We start from the raw sequence: 25,804 nt of genomic DNA, 5'->3' as shown, positions 1-25,804 counted from the left end.
GTGACATTAGTGATGTTTGTACTTTCAGCGTCAGCTTGGTTTTTAAAGCCTTTGCTTTAAAATATATGCCGTTCAATAGTTGACCTTAATCTTACAGAGAATGTGATGATTTTATGGATAATTAAAGTCAGTCATATATCCAGAAACACAACAAGCTGAAAGTCAGTGATGCTGCTCGGTTTGCAGTCCTGAATATCACGGCACAAGCAGGATTCACTGCACTGTTAAAGTTAGCTATGTTATATTGCTGCCTCTGTTCGGTGGTGTCGAGCCAAACGGACTTTAACGTTTGTTTGAACGAGCTGACGATTCAAACTTAATACAGTATGCTCGGATATAAAGCCTGACAGATAGCAGATGGTCAAGATATTGGTGGCACATACGACACGTGAACATGGGTATGCTGATATACTTATTTCATACATATATATCTCATAAATTCTTTTTATGCATCTCCCACATTTATTTTGCTGAAGGTGGCATTTAGACTTTTAACAGTGGTTGCACTTTGTGTTTGTCTGTGTAGGACGAGTCCTTCGAGACATGTCAAAGGGTATCATCACGTTGTTTCCATACCTGGCTGATCCTAGGAGCAGGTTTGGCTATGTAAGTACAAGCTTGGCTATGGGTTGAGTAATACTGAAGATGGGGGGTGTTTCGCATGCCTTCCAACTGTGCTGCCTTTTATATTAACTCTGATGGTGGAGCTATCAGGTAGCTCAAATGTAGATGCCGCCTCTGTATCCACCCCTCCTGGGTGTGGAGAGTGGAGCGGATGTACATAAAGAGAGTGGTGTCCTCACAGAAACACCAACAGACAGATCTGTCCAAGTACTGCAGATCCACCAGATAGCCTCCTGAACATCAGCTTTCATCCTCTATCAGAGCTGCAGAAGGTAAGACAAGCTGCGCACTTGCACTCTTATTCTTCCTCTAACACAGGGGTCTCAAACTCAAGTCCTCGAGGGCTGGTGACTTGAAACATTTCCATGTGTCCCTGTTGCAACACACCTGAATGTAATTAGTAGGTCATTGGCAAGAGTATAGAACTTGACTGCATGCTGAAGTGGCAACCCCTAACGCAGGGGTCGGCAACCTGCGGCTCCAGAGCCGCATGCGGCTCTTTAGTCCTTATAATGCGGCTCCGCTTGGTTTGGGAAAATAAATTAGTATTTAGCTGAAGTGTATTTTATTTATGTTAGTTCTTTTTAACTTGTAGTTCTAAATTGGAAGATTATTGTGATATTGAAATATAAAAATTAAATTATATTCTATTATTTTTTCATCGCTCAAAATAAGAGTCACACTCGCGGAAGCCGGTATACCCGCCGAAACGCCGTGCATTTATCGAGACTTTCAACCCCAGGTAGGCCAATTATGGATCTTCGGATCCACATTATGTCAGCAGCTATTCTCCACCGTGAACTATGTTAAAGACAAACACCGCTCACGCCTGACAGATGACAGCTTACAGTCCTGCGTAAACTGACTTTGTACAGTACCCGATTAGCAGACGCTATGCGCAGAGGTTCAGCAGCAGAAGTCCCATTGTAAACATATCACGGCAGACCGACGATGTTTGCATGAACACGCTTTTCAGCATCTCTTTATTGACCACTTTTCACACACGGTTGCTGTACGCATACAGCCGGCTGTAGCTTTTCACCTCACAGCCCGACATACACCACCAACAACACAACAGCACAGATAGCGCAGACGTAAAGGCAGTGAGGCATGATTGCGGGTGTGTTTCAGGTGCGTCCGCCTCCCCTGCAGCGGCGCTGCAGACCACGCCCCGCCGCACACATTAACCTGGTAAAATACATATTTGGGCAGAATTTTACAAATATCTATTTTTAATTTTTCAGCAGCATAGTGCTTTTTTACCAATTATTTTTTAAAAGTCAGGTCAAGGCTCCAACAGCCCAAAGACGATATAAGGGTGGTGGCTGACAACAGTTTTTGTTTGCTACATGGATCATTTTAGTTCAGGTTGGTGTCTTTCCTTTTGTTATATTTCTTTAAGAGTTCAAAATGTGTTGATTACATAAATAAAATGTAATTTTCTCTGTAGCACTTCATGGATTTCATAAGCAGCACACCTTAGTTGTTCACCCAAAGCATAAAGGTAAAAAACAATATATACAGTGTTATCTTCATTTTAGATGTCAAAAAGTATTTGCGGCTCCCAGTGTTTTCTTTTGCATGGAAACCGGGTCCAAATGGCTCTTTGGGTGTAAAAGGTTGCAGATCCCTGCCCTAACGCTACTCAATTAAATTTAAATAAATGTAAGTGTTTGGAAAATTGTACTTCTAGAAGTACTTTTATTGCACCATGTTCATTCACTCATGAGCTGCTGTAACATGAATCAAATGGCTGAATTTCCACCTCAGCATGCAGTTAAGTTCTATCGAGTCTGCTAATGACATACTAATTGTATTCAGGTAAGTTGCAACAGGGACACATTGAAAAGATTCAATACACCGACCCTCGAGGACTGGAGTATGAGACCCCTGCTCCAACAGGACTGCTCAGCTGGCATATATACAACACATCAATTTTGTGCCTGTTAACAAGCTGCATAAGCTGGACAATACACATACAGGAACAGTTTAAGATCAACATGCAGCTCTGAGGCCTTATCAAGAGAAATAACAGATAAAGTTGAGGAAACACAAACATAAACTTTAGATTTTTTTCATTTCATTTAACTATTTATTTTTTTCTCCATTTAAAAAATAAATTCAGTGTTTTTGGCTCATAGTAATCACTCCTCGTGTGCTTTTGTCCTAATTGGGTTGACTGTAAGATACTCAAAACCTGTTATTGTGATGACGTCCTGATCACTTTTAAATCACCTTATACTTATTCTCGTATGGCTTTGAAAGCTAAGCCCTTTTTCTTTCCTCTTTACCAAAAACTGGGTTTGCAAGTCCTTGAATATCAATGGCGTCTCAGATTACCCACATTTTTCTTTACAAAAGACATCAACTTATTCCACGAGTGTCTGGTTACCAAGGTTTTTCAGTACCAGGAATCCCTGTCTCCTTTGTTTTGTGCCATGTTATTACTTAATAAAGACATGCTTCAGAACTCTTAAGCTGCATCTTTCAACACTTAGTAGAGCATAGGGCAAACTGTATTAACTTAATTCTTTACTTATGAATAGAACACCTTAAATTTGTGCTGAATTCATATAGAACATTTATTGCGTGAATATCGACATTACTATTTTAAATATTATAACAGCATATTTTTACTACGTCTTGATGCATGCTCAATCATCCAGGTAAGTAAATCTCCAAAAGTTGATTCTGTTCATCTGGACGTAGCGTTTTGTGGGAGAAACGTTTCGTCACTCATCCAAGTGACTTCTTCAGTCTCAGCTGACTGCAGGTTTCCCCAAATTGTATAAACAGTACATTTGCATAATGACTGAAACCAGCCCACTGAAGGAACGATGGGCTGGGAGGTCAGTTCCTTAATCTTAACTATGCAAATTCTCATGACCATTGATCAACAACCACTGACCAAAACCCACTGATCAATGGCCACTGATCAATGACCATGAGTACCATTCACAGAGAGTTGGGGAATGGCCGCAATCACAACATTGATTGTAACATTGTAAGATGGCGAAAGATGTACCCTTAGGCCCCCTCCTCAATTCAGAGATGGTGATCCCGTATGTGTCAGGAGTATCGGAGCAGTTGAGAAGCATTTTTCTAAACACCAGGTCTCTGTGGCTTTTAAACCCCAAAACACGCTGCGCCAAAAATTGGTCCACCCCAAGGATCGGGTCCCCCGACACAAACAGAGTAACATAGTGTACGCTGTTAAGTGCCAGGAGGATTGCCAGGATTTATACATCGGGGGAACCAAACAACCTCTGGCGAAGCGGATGGCACAACACAGAAGAGCTACCGCGTCAGGCCGAGACTCTGCAGTCTATTTACACCTACAGACTAGTGGACACTCTTTCAAGGATGACGATGTACACATCCTGGACAGGGAGGAATGCTGGTTTGAGCGCAGAGTCAAGGAGGCCATTTACGTGAAAAGGGAAAGACCATCTCTGAATCGAGGAGGGGGCCTAAGGGTACATCTGTCACCATCTTACAATGCTGTTTTTGCAGCCATTCCCCAACTCTGTGAATGGTACTCATGGCCATTGATCAGTGGCCATTGATCAGTGGGTTTTGGTCAGTGGTTGTTGATCAACGGTCATGAGAATTTGCATAATTAAGATTAACCTCCTAAGATCCAAACTCTTCCATGGCATGCATTTTTAATTTCTCTTTGATATTTGGGCATATTGGGGCCCGATGAATGTAAAAACAAAGAATTACCAGATTATTTTTTTTTACCTTATTTTTGTTTTTAAGAGAAATCAGAGCCACATAAGGATATTTGTTTAAAATTTTGATTGAACAGTAGCAGTATAGTGTCCTTGTAAGTGGATATCAGGCCCTTGTAGAGCAAAATTGAGTATTTTGGTCTAAATAACCCAAAATGTGATGTCCACGTATGTGGACGGCAGGTAGGAGGTTAAGGAACTGACCTCCCAGCCCATTGTTCCTTCACTGGGCTGGTTTCTGTCATTGTGTAAGTGTACTGTTTATAAGATTTGGGGAAACCTGCAGTCAGCTGAGACTGAAGAAGTCACTTGGATGAGTGACAAAATGTTTCTCCCACAAAACGCTGTCCAGATGAACAGAATTAACTTTTAGAGATATTTTTACTACATTGTTGTCTTAACCAAATTTTGCTTGTGGGGAATCTTCCACGTTTCCATTTTTGTTGGTACCAAATTCTTCAAAAATAAACAGGTTTGTTCAAACTTTGGATGTCCATTAATTACTCAATAAAACTGTAATACTCTTTTAAACAGAATTAAAAAGTGTCTCCTATCACCCACAACAGCACTGTATCACAAAGACACACACAAGATATTACGCTCGAGGCAAATAGCAAACTGTACACATCAAAAGGAAATAATGTATGGTATTTATCAGTCCATATATCAAGTCACAAATGATTATATTTTCTTCTTTGGATGGTGAGGGTTTCAAACATTTAGATCACAAATGGAAACTTACAGACATTTCATCCACCTTGTGGGATGATGTCCCATATTAGGATGAATACCAAGTTGTGATGATCGGAGAATGGGATTGTGACTTTCTATCCAATCAGAGATATCCAACTATGTGCGTGGTGTGTCTTACAGCTCAGTCGCCTGATTGGCTCTCTGCAACATGCTCCACCCCCTGCTCATCCTGTCTCTTCTCAGCTTGCTGACAGCAGGTAAGCTAAAACAGCTGGCAGTCAATTAAAAGCCATTTGGGAGTAACATTTAGTTTGTGACCGGCATTTTTGTTTCCTTAAAAGAATATTTGATCTTTGTGATAAAACAGGTTGATTAGGACCTGACAATAATGTGTGATATTTTGCATGTGTGCCTGTTATGATGAAGACATACATATTATCTGGGTCTCACACAAGGACCAAAATCACTCCTCATCAGAAGTTACCTCAATCATTTACCTTTGATCATTCTAGAATATGGACCCTGGAGATGCCTAATTCCATTTGAATTTATACTGAAAGTCATGTCCTATTCATGTATTTAGAAGATCTTCATTTACCCTGAAAAAACTCTTAGTGTCTTACTGTTCATCACTGATTGAAGTAAATAAGAACAGCCCTAGGTTTCTCTTCAGCACGGTAACCAAGCTGACAAAAAGTCATTTATGTTGAGCAAACCATTCCTTTAACATTAACTAGCAAGGACTTCATGAATTTCTTCACACATAAAACCAATCAAGGAAAAAGTATTTGTGACAATTATGTACAGCTGCTTTCAGTACCATTTAGCATCCACTGACACCGCTCTGTTTTGTGTGGTCAACCACTTCATGGCTGAGTTGCAGTCATTGCCAATCGCAGGTGGCATCTTGTCACAGTACCGGGTGGCTTTAGCTCAGGAAGGTTGGTGGTTCGATCCCTGGCTCCTCCAGTCTGCATGCCAAGTATCCTTGGGCAAGATACTAACCCCAAGTTGGTCTCTGATGCATCCTTTGGAGGATGAATGTGTGTGAATGTGGTTAAACAGCACTAAGCTTGGAGAAAGTGCTCGTGTGACTGGGTTAATGTGGCATGTTGTATACAGTGCTTTGAGTACTCCAGGAGAGTAGAAAAGCGCTATATAAGAATCTTTACAATATAAATTTACCATTTACATTACCATTTACCATGCTGGAATTCACTATGCTCCTCAAAGTGACCCATTCTTTTGCAAATGTTTGTAGAAGCCATCTGCATGGCTAGGACAAAACAATATATATTCAAAGGAATTTTATTCGGACAAAATTGAATTCTTAAAAAAAATAATAACCTTAGATTGAAAACTATTCTCTAATTGACTTCATCAAACAATGTCATGTCTTCCCATTTAAATCAGAATACAAAACTTACAGGGGCAGCATGGTGGCACGGTGGCACGGTGGTCAGCACTGTTGCCTCACAGCAAGAAGGTCCTGAGTTGTACCATCAGGCCGGGGGCCTTCTGTGTGGAGTTTGCCTGTTCTCCTTATGTTTGCGTGGGTTTTCTCTGGGCACTCCTCCTACAGTCCAAAGATATGCACTTAGTTGGGATAGGTTAACTGGAAACACAAAATTGCCCATAGGTGTGAATGTGGGAGTGAATGTGAGCACATTTGGTTTTCTCTGTCTATGTGTTAGCCCTGCAACAGACTGGGTACCTATCCAGGGTGTACCCTGCCTCTCGCCCTAAGACAGCTGGGATAGGCTCCAGCAACCCTGAAAAGGATAAGCGGAAGAGGATGGATGGACAAAACTCACATTAACTGTAAGAAAACTCAGAACACCAATATGTATTAGACAGGAAATACACACAATTATTAATTACTAGTGCATTGCTTAGGGCCCACTCACAAATGTACGGCTGAAACGGTCCAAACAATTCTCTTTAAATTAGAAAAGACATATCTTTCAATCATAGCACATAGCTCAGGTTATGGAGAAGGTCATCTGCTAATCAAAAGGTTTGTGGTGATTTGATCCCCATGTGCTCAAGTCTGCATGCCAACTACAGGGCAATCTACAGGGCAAAATCCCAAGTTGCTCACTGATGCGTCCATCAGAGTATGAATGTGTGTGAATGTTAGATAGAAAAATGTGAGTAAGAAAAGTTGTGTCACATGCTTTAAATGCTCAGAGTAGAAAAGTGAAAACTGGGTTTGCAAGTCCTTGAATATCAATGGTGTCTAAGATTACCCACATTTTTCTTTACAAAAGACATCAACTTATTCCACGAGTGTCTAGTTACCAACGTTTTTCACTACCAGAAATACCCGTCTCCTTTATTTTGTGCCATGTTATTACCTAATAAAGACATGCTTCAGAACTCTTCAGTTGCATCTTTCCACACTCAGTAGAACTTATTGATAATGTCACAAAAAAAACAATGGTGTGCTTGGTTTCAACATAACTTTATTCTTTCATGAGTTATTTACAAGTTTCTGACCACTTATAAAATGTGTTCAATGTGCTGCCCATTGTGTTGGATTGTCAATGCACTCTTCTCCCACTCTTCACACACTGATAGCAACACCGCAGGAGAAATCCCAGCACAGGCATCCAGTATCCGTAGTTTCAGGTGCTGCACATCTCGTATCTTCACACCATAGACAATTGCCTTCAGATGACCGCAAAGATAAAAGTCTAAGGGGGTCAGATCGGGAGACCTTGGGGGCCATTCAACTGGCCCACGATGACCAATCCACTTTCCAGGAAACTGTTCATCTAGGAATGCTCGGACCTGGCACCCTTAATGTGGTGGTGCACCATCTCGCTGGAAAAACTCAGGGAACGTGCCAGCTTCAGTGCATAAAGAGGGAAACACATCATCATGTAGCCATTTCAAATATCCAGTGGCCTTGAGGTTTTCATTGATGAAGAATGGACCTACTATTGTTGTACCCCATATACCACACCAAACCATCACTTTTGTTGTTCCAACAGTCTTGCAGGGATCCATCCAATGTGGGTTAGTGTCAGACCAATAGTGGTGGTTTTGTTTGTTAACTTCACCATTCACATAAAATCACTGAAAAGCCTCATCACTGAAAAAAATCTTCTGCGTGAACTGAGGGTCCTGTTCCAATTTTTGTTTTGCCCATTCTGCAGATTCTGTGCGCCGATCTGGGTCATCCTTGTTGAGATGCTGCAGTAGCTGGAGTTTGTAAGGGTGCCATTTGTGAGTAGCTAATATCCGCCGAAGGGATGTTTGACTAATGCCACTCTCCAGTGACATGCAGCGAGTGCTACGCCGTGGGCTCTTGCTGAATGAAGCTAGGACAGCCACTGATGTTTCTTCATTAGTGACATTTTTCTTGCGTCCACATTTTGGCAAATCCAACACTGAACCAGTTTCACGAAACTTAGCAAGCAGTTTGCTGACTGTAGCATGGGAGATGGGTGGTCTCGTAGGGTGTCTTGCATTGAAATCTGCTGCAATGACCCGGTTACTCCGTTCACCAGATATCAATACAATTTCGATCCGCTCCTCACATGTTAACCTCTTTGACATGTCAATGGCTGTGAACAAAGAGAAACTTGTAAATAACTCATGAAATAATAAAGTTACGTTGAAACCAGGCACACTATTGTTTTTCTTATGACATTACCAATAAGTTTGATGTGTCACATGGCCCTCTTCCTATTGAAAAGACAAAAGTTGTACCCAAGATGGCCGACTTCTAAATGGCCACCATGGTCACCACCCATCTTGAGGAGTTTGCCCCCTCACATATACTAATGTGCCACAAACAGGACTTTAATATCACCAACCATTCCCATGTTATTACGGTGTATCCATATAAATGGCCCACCCTGTAGATTATTGTCTTTACCAAATTTTGTCCCACCTTTCCAATTCCACCTTTACATTTAGTTCTTCATTTTTAACCACAATAACAAAATAAATCGGTGAAGGGTGTAGACAGGGGTGTCACTGCCCTAAAAGAAAAAATACATGTCAAATTTTGATGTGAAGTACTGAGATCAGTTTCCGTGTTGTATTGTTGTTGTTGTTGTTGTTTTGTGTAACAGAAATTTGATCTGTAACAATCTTGAAAACTGATTCTAATCCTTATGGTTCCAAAAAAAAACCTTTTGAAATTCATATCAGCTATGCCACTGGCAGACATGCTGTATCCTGTTTCAAAAACAAACACACACAAAAAACCAGGGAGATGTTGTGTTGTTGCATTCACTTGGTACTTATTGTCCCTTTGGGTTTGCCATAATGGCAGCGGGTTGGTGGGATTAAGGAAGTGGGAGGTGTATGTTGGAGATGAATACAGAGTGAGTGGTAATAAAGAAAATGGTGATTAATGAAGCAGTTTAAGAAGACGTTTTATTATAAGAGATAAGAGCAGAGCATTACATAGTGTCCTTATGGTACTTGAGTGGAAAAAAACTAAAGAGGAAACAACCTGAGAACCACAAGGAAAGATGAGAAGGCTGTAAACTCCAGCACAGTCTCATAAATTTCTGATAATATCAAGCAAACAACCAAATAAAAAGTTAAAAGCCATTTGGGGGTAACATTTTTTTTTCTTAAAACAATATTTAATCTTTGGGGAAAAAAACAGGTTGATCAGGACCTAACAATAATGTGTGAAATTTTGCATGTGTGTCTGTTATGATTATCTGGAGACGCCCATCCATCTGAATTTATACTGAAAGTCATGTCCTATTCATGTATTTAGGAGATCTTCATTTACCCTGAAAAAAATCTTAGTGTGTTACTATTCGTCACTGATTGAAGTAAATAAGAACAGCCCTAGGTTTCTCTTCAGCACGGTAACCAAACTGACAAAAAGTCATTTATGTTGAGCAAACCATTCCTTTAACATTAACTAGCAAGGACTTCATGAATTTCTTCACACATAAAACCAATCAAGGAAAAAGTATTTGTGACAATTATGTACAGCTGCTTTCAGTACCATTTAGCATCCACTGACACTGCTCTGTTTTGTGTGGTCAACCACTTCATGGCTGAGTTGCAGTCACTCCCTATCGCAGGTGGGATCCTGTCAAGGTTACATGAAACAACCAAACAAAGTTCATTACAAAAACCATAAATAGCAACCCTTAGGCCTGCGAGGTCATTCAGCCTTTAACCCCACCAACCATCCTGCAAATTTTAAACAACTTAAGTCCTTGGTAAATACAATGCTGGACACCTGAATGACTTTAAACAGATATATAAATACAATATACCCTAGGAGTAGTGATGGCCAATTTCAAGCTGAAGTTCCAGTGTAAGTGTCAAAAAAATCAACTCATTGTTTCAGAAACACTGTGTTGAAGCTTGGTTTGTCTGAACAGAGTCAAAGTGATCAATGATGTCCGAAACTTCATTCGGCACGTCACTGTCATTCAGCTGTATAGAGTGGGCAGTCCTAATAAAGCAGTGCATTCGAATTTGTAGATTCAAGCTGCTCTTCATATTTGTGACCACCAGATGTCACCAAAGACTGTACTGAACAGCTTCTAGCGATGAACTGTTTTTCAATACAAGCTTGAATGCATCAGAAAACTAAATTTGGCCATCACTACCTAGGAAATATATATAAGCAAATTTCATAATATTTTACCAGGGTAAAAAAGTATTGTGATCAGACAGAATATACTCTGTCTGATCACATTCTGTCTGAATGTTGTCTATGCTTAAAGCATAAGAAAAAGGGTTTTATGACTTATGTAAATTTCACGTATATCAGTGAAATTTGCTTGAAGTAAAGATGACTTCTTTTCATCCTTCAGGATATTCCCAAAGTGTCGATGCTTGTTACAACTACACTGTGCTGAATGATCAATGGCGTTCAACAAACAACACAAATACTCAGGACCTACACTGTGATCAATCTATTAACTGGCAAGGCTGGTACCGCCTGTTTCTGGGGAGCTCCAATGCTCGTATTCCCGAGACGTGTATAGACTCAAACAGGTGTGGAACCCATGCTCCTCTGTGGATAACACATCCTCATCCCTCACAGCCAGGTGAAACTGTAAATCGCACTGTGTGCAACAACTGGTCTGGCAGCTGCTGCCAGTTTCCATCACACACCATCCAAGTCAAACTATGCTATGGAAACTACTACGTCTACAAACTTGAGAGGCCATCTGCGTGCCACCTTGCATACTGTGCAGGTATTGTTGCCCTCTAAGCATGATCACACTGTAACCAATTCATCTTTTTCATCCTCCTGCTAAATTCAACTGTTCAGAAGAAAAATGCTCTCAGCTTTACCGCAGTACTCTCACTTATTCATTTATGTATTGACTGTAAACAGAGGTGAACACAACAACATCTGCACTTTCTTCAACCACACCTGCTCCAATACCACAGACCTCTACAGCCAATCAGGTCAGGCTCACTTCTACAACAGCAGTGAGCAACAGTGCAGCAGTGGAGGGGCGCATTTGCCTGGTTGGAGGAAACAGCTCGTGTTCTGGCAGGGTGGAGATCTTCCACAGTGGGCAGTGGGGGACGGTGTGTGATGATTTTTGGGACCTAGTGGATGCTCAGGTGGTGTGTAGACAGCTGGGCTGCGGCAGGGTCGTCTCAGCACCAGCAAATGCTCAGTTTGGTCAGGGCACCGGACCCATCTGGTTGGATGATGTCAGTTGCTCAGGCAGTGAATCAAATCTCACTCAGTGCCAGCACTTAGGATTTGGATCTCACAACTGTGCACACTCTGAGGACGCTGGTGTCATCTGTGAAGGTAAATTTGTGCAGCTGCAGACACTGAAGTCCCACTGCTTGATTATTTTTCCAGGATGTTTAGCTGCAGGTTTGCAGTCAACGATTATGATAGCTTTGATTTATGCTACACTGTTTTGCCCACAATTTTTTACTCTTTACAGGCTTTGCACTTGAACCAACTCTTCTTTCAGCTCTTTGTGATGGTAAATTGGGAGGCTTTTGAGTTTTCAATGTGTTTCCACAGCACTTGATATTGTTCCACTCAAATATATGTTATCCAACATGTACCTGCTTTTACAGGCTCGATGAGAATCATATTCTGGAGACGTCTAAGTAACAATATTTGGTCACAATCATACTTGCACCTGGTAGAAACAGGACTTCAGGATTAAATGCTTAAACTTCATCCATTCTAGACTACATTTTCACTGTGGGTTCCGCAAATGATATACAGCTGCATGAAACATAGTTAGTGGGTCCTCTATAACCTTACCTTATGTCCACAGGAAATCCCTCTTTCTGACTGTGAGCAGCAAAATAATATCCAAGACTTGAAACAGCCATGTGACTGCATTAAATGCCCTGATTGCTGGACATGTGACATGCACTGAAATGTCATGGCCCTGTGTTGTGTCCACATACTATTGCATTTTGTTCTGTAGATGCATTTACTAGAAGCACTGGAGGGCACTAATGAATATCGTTGTTGTTGTGGTACTTGGGAAGGAGAAAAATAAAAAAGGAGTTTTCTCTGGTGATCCTCTGTTCCTACATGCTCCTGTGTGTTCATGCCTGCTGAAACAACACCGTGTATGCAATACATAAATTGTCTGTCTCACCAAATCTAACAATTTTATATCCAGCAAAAAGTCTTTTTGATTTTGTTTTGAGACTAACAGGGTAAGCAAGAGCACGATGAATGAGATCATTAATCTTCTTTTGAGAATATATGCCTTTTATTTTTTATTTTGTTTATAAATCCGTAAATTGAGCACTTTACATGCATATTAGACTAATTCATATGGCCACACTGTTGGAATTTACATTGTATTTTACAGCCATTTTTAGCTGTGGACCCTGGTTTCAAGGCCTCTCTTTGTGTGTTTTCTCTGGGTAATTCGGATCCCTCCCATAGTTCGATGACTTGCTGTTCCTGAAGATAGGTGAACTGGTGATTCTAAAATGTCCGTGTGTGAGAATGGTTGTAAGCCCTGTGACTGACTTGTGACCAGAAGAATCATCTTTTACATTTGCTGTTGTTTTAAGATTTTTTTTTCTCTTAAATTGAGGAAGAGGCGATGCTGAAAGAAGCACCGACAGGCTTGTTTTGAGTTTATTTGACACAATAAAGTGGGTGGAAGGAATGTTTCAACTATTCTTTTAAGATATTTCTCACATGTCTAAGGTCGAGATATTATGTCACTTGATTATAGTCTGGATCTTTTTGAAATTAAGTACTTTTTTCATGCCAAATATTTAGATGTCAAATCTTTGCAGTGTTCATACCAAATACTGATTGTATTGAACAAAAAAAGTTTGGAAACTAAAGAGACAATTTAGTTAAAGATATGCACAACAGAAATCTTTAAGACCGGTGCAAACACGCTGTTTCATCCCTGCTCCTTCAGTCTGCATGTCGGAGCTTTCTTGGCCAAGACATTGAACCCAATTTGTCCCCAATGCATCTATCAGTGTGTGTGATTGTTTAAAAAGTGGTTATAGCATAGAATAAAGTGTTGTAAGAATATCAGTGAAATTTGCTTGAAGTAAAGATGACTTCTTTTCATCCTTCAGGATATTCCCAAAGTGTCGATCCTTGTTACAACTACACTGTGCTGAATGATCAATGGCGTTCAACAAACAACACAAATACTCAGGACCTACACTGTGATCAATCTATTAACTGGCAAGGCTGGTACCGCCTGTTTCTGGGGAGCTCCAATGCTCGTATTCCCGAGACGTGTATAGACTCAAACAGGTGTGGAACCCATGCTCCTCTGTGGATAACACATCCTCATCCCTCACAGCCAGGTGAAACTGTAAATCGCACTGTGTGCAACAACTGGTCTGGCAGCTGCTGCCAGTTTCCATCACACACCATCCAAGTCAAACTATGCTATGGAAACTACTATGTCTACAAACTTGAGAGGCCATCTGCGTGCCACCTTGCATACTGTGCAGGTATTGTTGCCCTCTAAGCATGATCACACTGTAACCAATTCATCTTTTTCATCCTCCTGCTAAATTCAACTGTTCAGAAGAAAAATGCTCTCAGCTTTACCGCAGTACTCTCACTTATTCATTTATGTATTGACTGTAAACAGAGGTGAACACAACAACATCTGCACTTTCTTCAACCACACCTGCTCCAATACCACAGACCTCTACAGCCAATCAGGTCAGGCTCACTTCTACAACAGCAGTGAGCAACAGTGCAGCAGTGGAGGGGCGCATTTGCCTGGTTGGAGGAAACAGCTCGTGTTCTGGCAGGGTGGAGATCTTCCACAGTGGGCAGTGGGGGACGGTGTGTGATGATTTTTGGGACCTAGTGGATGCTCAGGTGGTGTGTAGACAGCTGGGCTGCGGCAGGGTCGTCTCAGCACCAGCAAATGCTCAGTTTGGTCAGGGCACCGGACCCATCTGGTTGGATGATGTCAGTTGCTCAGGCAGTGAATCAAATCTCACTCAGTGCCAGCACTTAGGATTTGGATCTCACAACTGTGCACACTACGAGGATGCTGGTGTCATCTGTGAAGGTAAATTTGTGCAGCTGCAGACACTGAAGTCCCACTGCTTGATTATTTTTCCAGGATGTTTAGCTGACAGGTTTGCAGTAAACCATTATGATAGCTTTGATTTATGCTACACTGTTTTGCCCACAAGCTCTTTCACATTGAATATTTTATTTACAGACAATATCTCGGAGCCTTACTGTAACCCCAACAAGAAGTCCATCATTTTCCATTTAAAATGCAAATTTGGATGATTTTTTACTCTTTACAGGCTTTGCACTTGAACCAACTCTTCTTTCAGCTCTTTGTGATAGTTAATTGGGAGGCTTTTGAGTTTTTGTTAAAGTGGGACAACACCAAAATCTAATGCGTTTCCACAGCACTTGATATTAGCTGACAGGTTTGCAGTCAACAACTATGATTTTTTTGATTTATGCTACACTGTTTTACCCACAAGCTCTTTCTTTTTTGGACATGAATTCAGTCATTGTATCTGTTCTGGTTTTGTGATTATTGTTTTCAAAATAATACAGATGTTTATTTTTAATTAAATTTTTTAAGGCCTTTTTGACATTTACAGGCATTATATTTGAACCTTTTTTACTAGATTTACCAACTGTATTTGTGGTTAGTCTATCTCTGCATTTCCAAAACATTAAATGAAATCCTACAGACATCAAAATTTATGGCATTTCTTGAATTTTTGTTCTAACGCAACCATTTAAGAGCTCATGAAGCTTGGACAATAAATATTTCCACCTTCTTTTCTAAAACCACATATTCACAATTAAAAAATTATAATAATATTAATATTATAAACAAACGTATGTGTTAGTAAAATTGGACATAAATTGTATCTTAAGATATTTTAATGAGATAATGATTTAATTTAATATTAGCTGCATGAAGAGAATTAAAATTGATCATACTGAAGTTGTTCAAAATTTTCCAGTACCCAGTTCCATCCATTGGCTGTAAGGATCAATCACTCACTTCTGGTCATTTCTGCAAAAGACAAAGTAGATTGTGTGCTGAGATATGTTGAAATGTTAGCTTAAAGATAATCCAAGAGACCAGTCATTTCCAGAGGTTACAGCATCCATACTAAAAGTGTGACCATGGTTAGATATTCATATCTCTTGAACTTATCATGATATCTTGTGAAACTGTTCAAGAAGTTCTAAATAACTTAAAACTTCCAAAATCCAGAAGACTTGTAGAGCTGATACTAAGACACCCTTTCCCCTCTGTTTTTTTTAAGAATTTCTACCTGAGATGCCCAGTGTTTTGGCCTCCACCTGCACTTTGATTGGGCCCACTGTCATCAATGTTCACGGTCATAATAACTCCATCCAGGATTGCTGTGCGTACTCTCTGTTCTCGACTCCGTCACTCCCAGACTTCCATGTTCTGGGGAACTTCAGGGACAGACGTCGTAAAGATGTGAGCTTTTTGGACAGTGTGACGCTGCGTGTGGACGGGCATTACATTCACCTGGAACAAGGTGGGAGAGTTCAGGTAAGCGACCTACAGCCACAGTTCATGTGTCAGAGTGGAGTCTGATCCAAAGTCCTCCCTCATCCTCTGCTGTGTCTCCTCTCATCTTTCTTCTCAGGGCTGTTAGAAGCAGTTCTTTCAGAGCTTCTGAACTCAGTGGTTGTTGCTGTGAAATCAGCCTGTTTGTGTGTTTGACACATTTCACTCAGTGTTTCCTCCACTTTGTCTCTGCTGTGATGCAGCTGGACGACTCCACACTGACCCTCAGCAGCTCATCTAAGCTGGTTCACGGTGTGCAGCTCTCTAAGGACCAAACTGGAGTCACTGCCAAGCTGTCGCTCTCCAACCTCAACATCTTTGTCTTCTTTGATGGCTACACTGCACAGATCCTCTTAGAAGGTACAGAAGATAAAGTTTAACTCATGTAATGTAAACTGTAAACTGTGCTGTTATTTGTTGAGTTGCTGTGTTCGTCCAGTTTGAATATTGATGCTGATCTGACTCATTCTGTCCTGATCCTGTGCAGGACCTGCTGGTTCATCTGTGGAGGGTCTGTGTGGAAACTCCAGCAGGTCTCTGAGTGACCTGAGGCTCTCTGAGTACAGCTCCACCAGGTAAGACCTCATCACAAGCTCAGAGTCCCTCTGGCTGCTGCTGCTGATGTTGCAGATAGTCTGTTTGTATGAATGAGCCTGAACTTTGTTGTTTGTCGCCCCCTAGCTGTGAGATGCAGTACAGTGAGCCTGCTGACAGCACGATCATCTGCATCAGTGTGACTGAACGGTGAGCAGATCCACACAGTAGGGAACATCTGTTATATTGTTGGATATATAACTTTTGTGGCAGTTACCTTGTGTACTTCTTTAGAAGTTTGCCTTTGCAGACCACCACATTAAATGCCACACTTAAGACTTGAATGTAGTCCAGATTTATAGCATTAAGCAAAGGTGTTCAGCAAAAGTCATGCATTAACTGTTTAGGAATTACAGATATATACACAGTTTGATGTTTTCACAGGCTCAGAAATAATTGGTTCCACTGGAAGGCATTCATGCCCATGCTATAACACTGTCTCCACTATGTGTGACTTATAATGTGGTGCTTCAGATTATGAACTATTTCTCTCCTCCAAACTTCATCATTCTGCTACTAAAGTCAAAATCAGCCTTCTTGTTTGTAATTGTAACCCTTAATTTGTTATGAATCCTCTGTATTTACATTCATGAAGGCATCTCTTCATTGCCAATTTTGGCAATGATACTGTGGAATACACTTCACACCGACAACAGTTGTGCTCACAGTTGTCAATTTTTTTGGACATTCATACAACAACCCACAGTCAGGGCAGGGCTGGTCTCAGCTTTCCCTCTTTACATCTCTCGCCTCACCAAAAAGGAAAAAAGGCCGTCAACAGTCCAAGTGCCACCAGTTATGTTCTCACTTTCCTTGCTTTCACGTTTCTGTCCAGTTCATCCCAAAACAGCTCAATGGGGTTTACGTCTGGAGTCTGTCCCGGCCACTCCATGTTTTCAAGCTTACCATCTTGTTCTTTATTCCTGATTCTGGCATAGCTTGGACTTGTGTTTTGGGTCATTATCCTGCTGTAGGATGACCAACCCCTGACCAACTAGGCTAGAGGCTGTTGCATGGCGCAGGATAAGGCTGTGGTAACTGTTTTGGTTCAGGGTCACCCTCATTCTGTTTAAGTCACTGACCCTGGATCCAGCAAAACAGCCCCAGACCATCACACTTCCTCCTTGATACTTGATGCCACACACTGTGGAATCTTTCACCTTCTCAACAGCATACGAAAATCCAGCATAATGAAACCAGGATTTCAATTTTTGATTCCATTATACTCCCTTCCAGTGTTCAGTAGTCCAATGGTTTTGTTTCATGGCCCAGGCAAGCCTCTTATTCTTACGTCTTAGCAGTGGCTTTCTTGCTGCAACTCATCCTGTCCAAGCTGTAGCTCGAAGTCTTCTCTTCACAGTTGAAGCTGAGACTTGGTTGCCATGACTACTATTAAGCTTGTGCTTGAAGCTGTTGTCCTTTGAGCCGCCTATCCAGTGTTGGGAAGGTTACTTTTAAAATGTATTCCATTACAGAATACAGAATAAATGCCCCAAAATGTATTCTGTAACGTATTCCGTTACGTTACTCAATGAGAGTAACGTATTCTGAATACTTTGGATTACTTAATATATTATCATGCTGTTTACAACTACATGAATGTACTATTGCTGTGATTTATTACTGTTACTGAAGGTCCGCGGCTCCGAACCGTAGTAAAGGGACCTCTGGCTAATACATCGGGTTCTGTGTCGGGCTTGTAGCCGAAAACTAGCTTTACTTTGTTGTCTGAGTCAACTCTGCTAGCGAGAGACAGAGAGAGGCGTTGAAAGGCTGCTCCAACGGAACTTATTGTTTTTGGAGGAAAACACGAACACGGTGTACAGTCGAGTCTTAATAGCTTACTTACAACTGGGCCTGTCAGGCACTCTTCTTGACTGCAGTGGTTATTATTATATTTACATGCTTCCAGCTCCCATTTTTGCTCGATGACAGCTCGTACTTTTCCTTTTTCTCCCTCCCTCGCTCACAGACACATAACGGGTATGACAGTCCATTCTCCCTGCAGCACGGACTACACTGCCCATGATGCTACATTCTTTAGAGCTATACCGGTAGCATTCTGCCTATTAGCTTAGCACAAGAACAACAACAAGGCCTCTCTCACCCAGGAAACACGCAGAGAGAGAGTGTCACCCTGTAACCATGGCAACCGTAACGCTGTCGCCTGGAACAACAGAACGTAGCTGTCAAACAAAACCCAAACAGTCCTGACCGCCACAATATGAAACAGGAAAGTACCGCCGTGTAATCCATTTATTTCAACAAAGTAACTGTATTCTAAATACCACCTTTTTAAACTGTAACTGTAACGGAATACAGTTACTCATATTTTGTATTTTAAATACGTAACGGCGGTACATGTATTCCGTTACTCCCCAACACTGCGCCTATCATGCAAGCTGTCCTCTGATTCAGTTGTGGTATTGGGTCTGCCCGACATCTTCCTGTCACTTTGCTGCAGTTTCTGAGTAACTTTTGATAGTGAAAGAAACTGTACTCTCTGACACCCTGACTCTCTTTGCAATTTCTCTGTAGGAAAGACCTACATTTTTAAGTGTTACGATGGTCTGTGTCTCTTCCATTGTTAATTGCTTTTTTTCTCACCATTTTTGTAGCAACACACTTCTTTCAGCAGTATAATACTGATCAACTGATGCTCAAGAGGGTTTGATACTGCAGTGATGCAGACAAAGGGGGTTGTAAGTAATCCAGAAAATTGGGATCACCTGTTGGAATTTGTAGCACCAGCTTTCAAGCCTTGATCAACCTCCTCCTTCCTGCAGAACAGTTTTAAATTGTTAACCCATTTTGAGTTCCCTGAAAAAAAGAGTCATGAAGAGGCTGTGTGCAGGCAGAGAAGCACCTAAAATGCAGACTTCACAGAGCGAAAAAGTGAACTCAAAAAGCAGCTTTATTTCTGACTCAAGGGTAAAACAATAAAAACTACACTGTGGAAGTAATAACTAAACATAGAGTGAGGCACACAGGGAAACACAGCCATGAATGAGGGAGATCGCGACACAGACCAAGGAAAACACAGGGCTAAAATACACAGAGGGATAAGGAGGGAACGAGAGACACAAAGGGAGCACAGCTGGGAGTAATCAAACCTGAGAAGACCAAGAGGAAGCAAAACGGTAAACATTAACATAGGACACGGACTGTCAAAGTAAAACAGGAAACATAACACAGATGCAGACTTGACAAGGGGATACAAACCAAGCAGTCAAGTCCCTTGAAACTGATGAAATGAAAATGAAAACTGAAAAACTGCAGTTCAGTCACATCTTGATTGATTTGCATGATTTTATTTAACAACCATTAGTGTAGAAGCAAAATTATAAAAACAGAGACTTCATTTAATTTTGATCTACCATAAAAAAACATTAGATAAGCACATACGCAAGATAAGTAGTGTTTGATAAGCTATATTTAGACAAATGATTACAGTTGATCATTTTATTGTCTTTAATTTTGTTTTCTGTGTGGTGAGCAGCTGTAATCTCCTGAAGGAGGCGCCCTTCTCCTCCTGTAACAGTGACATCGACCCAGAGCCCTACATAACCGCCTGCACTGACATTTTGTGTAAATATCCTGCGGTGGACGGACTCAACTGTCAGTTCCTGAAGGCCTACGCCAGAGCCTGCAGTCTACACAACCACACTCTGGATGGCTGGACATCAAAGACCGGCTGCTGTAAGACCTTAATAAGACATTAATAAGACATTAATAAGCTCTCTTTGTTTAAAAATTGAACTGTGGATTTTTAGAGCTCACATGTTTTCAGGATAATACATCAGTGTGTTCCTCTGTAGCCTCTGAGGCCTTCTGTCAGGACAGGACCTGCAGCGATCACGAGTTCTGTGGTGAGAAGACGGTCGGTGGTGACACTCGCTGCTTCTGTCGGACCATTTTTGCCTCCAAGTACCAAGAAAACAACTCTTTGGGTACGACAGCTGTGATATCATCATGACAACAGGGCTGAATAATGGAGGAAAACTTCTAACTGTGATTTTTCTGACTGATATTGTGACGTTCAGGTGATCCAACGGTCTGCATGCAGGACTCTGCTTCAGTCACTCTGGTCGGTTGTCTCCTGGAGGACAAAGGCATCGACTACTCTGCCTTACACCTCAACGACCCGACCTGCAGGGGTCAAGTGGACGAGCTCACCCACATGGTGACCTTCAGCTTCAACAGAAGCAACAGCTGTGGGACGGTGATCACGGTGGGTTTCATCTCCTCCTCTTTACCTTCTACAAGCAGCCAAACATCTTCCAGCATCTGCTGAGCTTCTGCTGCTCTGCTCTGTTATATTAAAAAAAAACAAAGCAAAACAAAGAGGAAGCTGGTTAAAGTGAGTTGAAATGACTAAAAAGATGCAGCAGCAATGTAATATTTTTCTCTTGTGCATACGCATCTGCTTAAAAATTATATGCTAGGCTGTTACAAAGCTGTTGGTTTGCCAAACCGGTTTCATACGCTTTTATTATATTTATGGTAGTGTGACATCTTAACAGCAACTCAGTTAAATATTATTTAATTCCAGTTGTCCTCAAAAAGCAACACTGTAAATAACAGCTGTTTACAGAAGCCTAATGACTGTCACATGAAAAAGATTTATTATCATTAATTAACATTTGGTGCAAGATTAATAACATTTATTATCTTAAGGTAGTAATTCTCAGAAGGGAATCACTACCTTACCGTAGTGTAGGGGTTTGTGTGTCCCAGGGATCCCAGGGGCTATGTTGTCGGGGGGCTTTTTCCCCCTGGGAGGGTCACCCGTGGTAAACTAGTCCTTAGTGAGGGACCAGACAAAGAGCGATTCAAAAGATCCCTATGAATAGAGCATCAAGGGAACAGTTCACCTTGCGTGCTTAGGGTTATCAGGGCCCTGCCCTGGAGTCAGGCCCGTGGAGGGTGCCCGAGGGCAAACATCTAAACACGCATTGAAGCACACAGAGAAACATACAACCATGAAGCAGAACGTGTCAATGGATAGAGAGAAACAGAGGGCTTAACTACACAACACAATGACGAGTGAACAGGAAACACATTGGAAACACAGCTGAGACAAATGAACGTAATGAGACAGAGGCAGCAAAACTAAACACACTGAAAATGGAACTTAAGACTGCCAAAATAAAATAGGAAACACAATGGCACAAGGAGGGAACAAGACAATAGGAACATAAACACAGACGCACAGGGAGGGACACAGAGGACAAAGACACAAGGGGAGCCTATATGTACAAGAAGCTTGTACATTTGGAGTTAGATATTGCATTGAACATGGAGAACAATTCCCAATCTCTTCATCACCTCAGAGTTATGAAAAAAGCTAATTAAATTAACAATGATATCAGGAGATATAAGTATCAGGTCAGAAATAAAAGTTGGATTGGTGCATTCCTATTTCTTTGTGTTGACCAAGTAATCATAGTAGCTGGTAAGTTGTAGAAACATAACAGATCTCTGTTGATTCCTGATGTCCAGCATTAAAAAATTATACACTCTTGTTTAGCAAGATCTCATTTTGTGACTCCGCAGACCAACAACAGTCAACTCATCTACAAAAACACGATCATGACCCAGAACAGCTCCTCTGACATCATCACTCGTCACGACCAAATCTACATCGACTTCTCCTGCGTCCAAACTCAGCCGGACATCAAGACTGAGACCTTCAGGATCAGAGACAGGTGTGTGGTGGCTGCTGGTTTTCTTTGAGTTAGTTTAAGATGTGAAGCTTCTCATGAGGTTTGTGAGTCAGAGAAAGTTGAAGTGTGTTTGTCTTCTGCAGCTCTGTGATCCAGCACATCACATCTGGAGTTTGGGATTACACTCTGACCATGCAGAGCTTCACCGATGCCGGCCGCACACAAGCTGTGGAGTCCAACACTGAGGTGCAGCTGAACCAGAAGATCTGGGTGGAGCTGAAGACTGACGGGCTGGATGGAGACATGGTCGTGGTGGTGACTGAGTCGTGCTGGGCCACTGACCAGCCATCACCCGACAGCACTCCGAGATACGACCTGATCATAAACGGGTGAGACAGACTCAGACAGTCATGTGGTTTTGATCTCTCTCATGGACTCCTGAACAAAGTGTGTTTTCCTGTCTGTGAGCAGCTGTGCCAACCCTGCTGACCAGACAGTGCAGGTGGAGGAAAATGGACTGGGAACCTCCAACTACTTCTCCTTCAGTATGTTCCAGTTTACTGGGAGCTCTGGTGACGTCTACCTGCACTGCAAACTCCACGTGTGCCCTAAACAGGAGTACAGCTGCCTCCCGGTACAACATTCTGCTAACACATTAGCAGCATGTGTTAAGCTCTATCAAAAAATACCAAATTTGCATCTCAGAGTTTTATTATTGCTACCCAATCGTTATTTGCATGTAACTACTCCTACATTACTGAATTTTAAAGATGTATTGATCTGGCATATCTACCAGATCAATACATGGCAAATTAAATCTCTAAAATTCTTCCACGGCTTTGATGTTTGCATCACATAGTGAGGAATGATGACCCAAAATGCAGTTCAGTAGGCAGACAACATACATAACATAAAGCGCTTCATTAACGGCTGTTCAAGTGATCCACCAGGAAAACATAAACAGAATCCACAGTAACAATGAAATAAGGAAAGGTTAACACACAATTCAAAACTGGAACTACTAGACATGCATAGACACAATGATTGCAATCTGAGCACTCACCACTCTTCCCACATTTTCGATCAAAGCAACCAGCCTTGTGGGCTTTTGAACAGCATTCACCGTTTTCTTCAATTTCTGATAAACCAGGGCCAAGCCAGCTCCGATCAGGAAGAGCCCCTTTATCACGGTGCTGAATAGGTAGATGTCTTCGATGTCTTCAATAGACAGTCCCGCTAGGCACACGATGCACCACTTCTGCCACCCATAAATTGTGTATCCGGAAGGAAAGTCCCTCCAGGGCACGCAGGCTTTCCCAATCGTAGGCTTCTCGTTGAGAAAAGGGTGTCAAGTGCATTAAGAGACCAGTTGATCAAAGCCATAGTTCTTCTTTAGGTTTTAGAGGACAAGAGCAAGAATGAGAGGCTCTCTCAGGGTTAGAGTGAGACAAGACCAGACAAGGACATAGAAGCAGCAGCAGGGAAGATAAGGGTAAGGAGAGGGTGAAAGATGCATCCGCCTCCTCCAAAAGCCAGAGCAAAAAAGACTGCAAGGGAAGTAAAGCTTATACAAAACACTGGACACTGGGAATTAAACTGGTCCAATTAAGGGATTCTGACACAAAAGCTATAATGTTTGTTTTCAGCAGATTCAGTCCTGAATGAAAGGATCTGTGTTGATGTTCTAAAGTCTGGACTTTGTCTCTCTTTGTCTTTAGACTTGTCCTGGAGCTGCTCGCAGACGCAGATATGCCAGGTCCAAATATGAAGGTGAAGCCTTCATCAGCATGGCCTGGACTCATTAGGTAAGACACAGTCTGCTGTTTTAGATGATATCATTCTGAGACCTGTGCTGATAGTTAGTGCTATTCATTAGCACAATGAAAAGCCTCAATATAATAGAAACATCTCAAACCTCACTGATGGAGGGTGAAAGAAAAACTACAGAAATAATACTGATTCCAGCTGAACTATGAGTTCAGGTTCTTGCATTGAGTTAAAGCAAATATAATGTCTTTATTATTCCCACTAAAAGTCTATAAACTTGACATCTGATGAGTTTGATCTTCTAAGTCAGTGAAATGTCCTGGTTGGTCGTCTGTAGCCTGACAGTCCAGGATCAGGGTGAAGGTCCATCTCAAATACTGATGATGAGCAGATAAGAGGAAGAAGTGGGAGGAGAATGATAGATAAAATTTGGTATGACACCAAAAACAGGAAGATTTTCCAGCATTCAGTGTCGTTTATCTTCTCAGGTGGTTTCCATGGTGACTCGGACTGACTGACAGGCTGCCGACCTCCATGATGATCCCTGACTTTTGATGATGATCCGGATGCTGGTTGTATGAAAGATTGAGCTCTCTTCTGGCTGCTATGGTGTTGTGATCACTGCACAGCTGGAAAAGGCAGCAGTTTAGGGAATAGGGAATAGGGAATAGGGAATAGGGAATAGCAGTTTTATTGGAAGTATTGTAAGGACAGGACCAAACAGAGAGATAATGATTCTGTTCCTTATGGGTGGCAGTAGCTCAGGAGGTAGAGGAGGTCATCTACTAACCAGAAGGTTGTTTGTTTGAACGCTGGCTGCTCCAGTCAAAATACTAACCTGAAGTTGCTCTCTGATGCAGCCATCAGAGCATTTACTATATTTTATTATTAACTTGGTGAAGGGAAGTGTGTCAGGTTTTTTTTTTTTATTTGAACAAATTGATATATTCCTCAAATGTCTCCAAGCAAAGCTGGTTGCACTCTAGAACGTCTGGGGACCAGTAGTTGGATTAGAATTGAGACTAACGACTTGTTGGACTTGTGCCCTTCTGAATATAAACACATCTTTGGTAACAGGTCTCACAAGCAATAAAGAAGCATTCCTACTTCTCAAGTTGTTTTAGGTGAAGATGTTTTACTCATAAAGATGTGAAAGTATCCATTTGAGAGAAATATTAAATGAAATGACAAGAGGAGAGTTTGAGAAACATATAGTTTGAGGCCATAAAGTCCCATATAGATAAGTGGAAATTGATTCTTTACCAGGGTGGTTCATTAAAAGGAGAGTAATATCATTTATTCTCTTACTCCTTGTTTTCTAGCTGCTTTTGTTTTAATTTGATTATGTATGGGTTGAGTTTTGAATTTTGCCTTCAAGTGATCATTCAAGAGTTATTGCTGTGTTCTTTTTTCTTATTCTGTCTTACTGTTTGCATGAAAGACCAAAAATAAAATGAAAGGTCAGGGTAAAAATGAAGCTTCAAGTATTTTTTTGTTATTTCCACTGTCTCGCTAAGAAACTATTTAGCCCGAACTCCATTAACTACAGTGGTTTTCTGAATGACACGGGGCTCTATATACACTGAGAACAGTGCATGTTTATGCAGGCTTCATCTATTTAACACCTGTTAAATCAGAAAGAAAAAGGCAATGACCTGTTTTTTCCTCTGTTGAGTAACATTTTGTGGGCTACCAATAAGTACTTTGT

The 25,804-nt window shown here is 41.4% G+C and overlaps 1 protein-coding gene across 2 annotated transcripts; it reads left to right on the top strand.

Annotated features, from left to right (window-relative positions):
* Nucleotides 1–769: 769 nt before the first annotated feature.
* Nucleotides 770–24,134, top strand: LOC146523184 (scavenger receptor cysteine-rich domain-containing protein DMBT1-like). 2 transcript variants are annotated; one of them, XM_085144855.1, is made up of 17 exons: nt 770–896; nt 5,232–5,308; nt 10,859–11,245; nt 11,389–11,820; nt 13,596–13,982; nt 14,126–14,557; nt 15,795–16,051; nt 16,273–16,429; nt 16,557–16,644; nt 16,751–16,813; nt 20,163–20,362; nt 20,482–20,613; nt 20,707–20,894; nt 22,220–22,371; nt 22,473–22,718; nt 22,801–22,963; nt 24,048–24,134. In XM_085144855.1, the coding sequence occupies exons 2-17, from the start codon at nt 5,260–5,262 to the stop codon at nt 24,132–24,134; spliced, it is 3,420 nt and encodes a 1,139-aa protein (XP_085000981.1). In that variant the 5' UTR covers nt 770–896; nt 5,232–5,259. The 2 variants fall into 2 exon arrangements, with proteins under 2 accessions (XP_085000981.1, XP_085000971.1); XM_085144845.1 differs by lacking the exon at nt 24,048–24,134 and having other exon boundaries at nt 22,801–23,203.
* The last annotated feature ends 1,670 nt before the right edge of the window (nt 24,135–25,804 follow it).

The sequence above is a fragment of the Neolamprologus multifasciatus genome, chromosome 3 (assembly GCF_963576455.1).
Source record: "Neolamprologus multifasciatus chromosome 3, fNeoMul1.2, whole genome shotgun sequence".
In the NCBI taxonomy this organism is placed as follows: domain Eukaryota; kingdom Metazoa; phylum Chordata; class Actinopteri; order Cichliformes; family Cichlidae; genus Neolamprologus; species Neolamprologus multifasciatus.
Note: the sequence above shows the minus strand (reverse complement) of the source record. Positions and strands in the feature narration are given on the sequence as shown.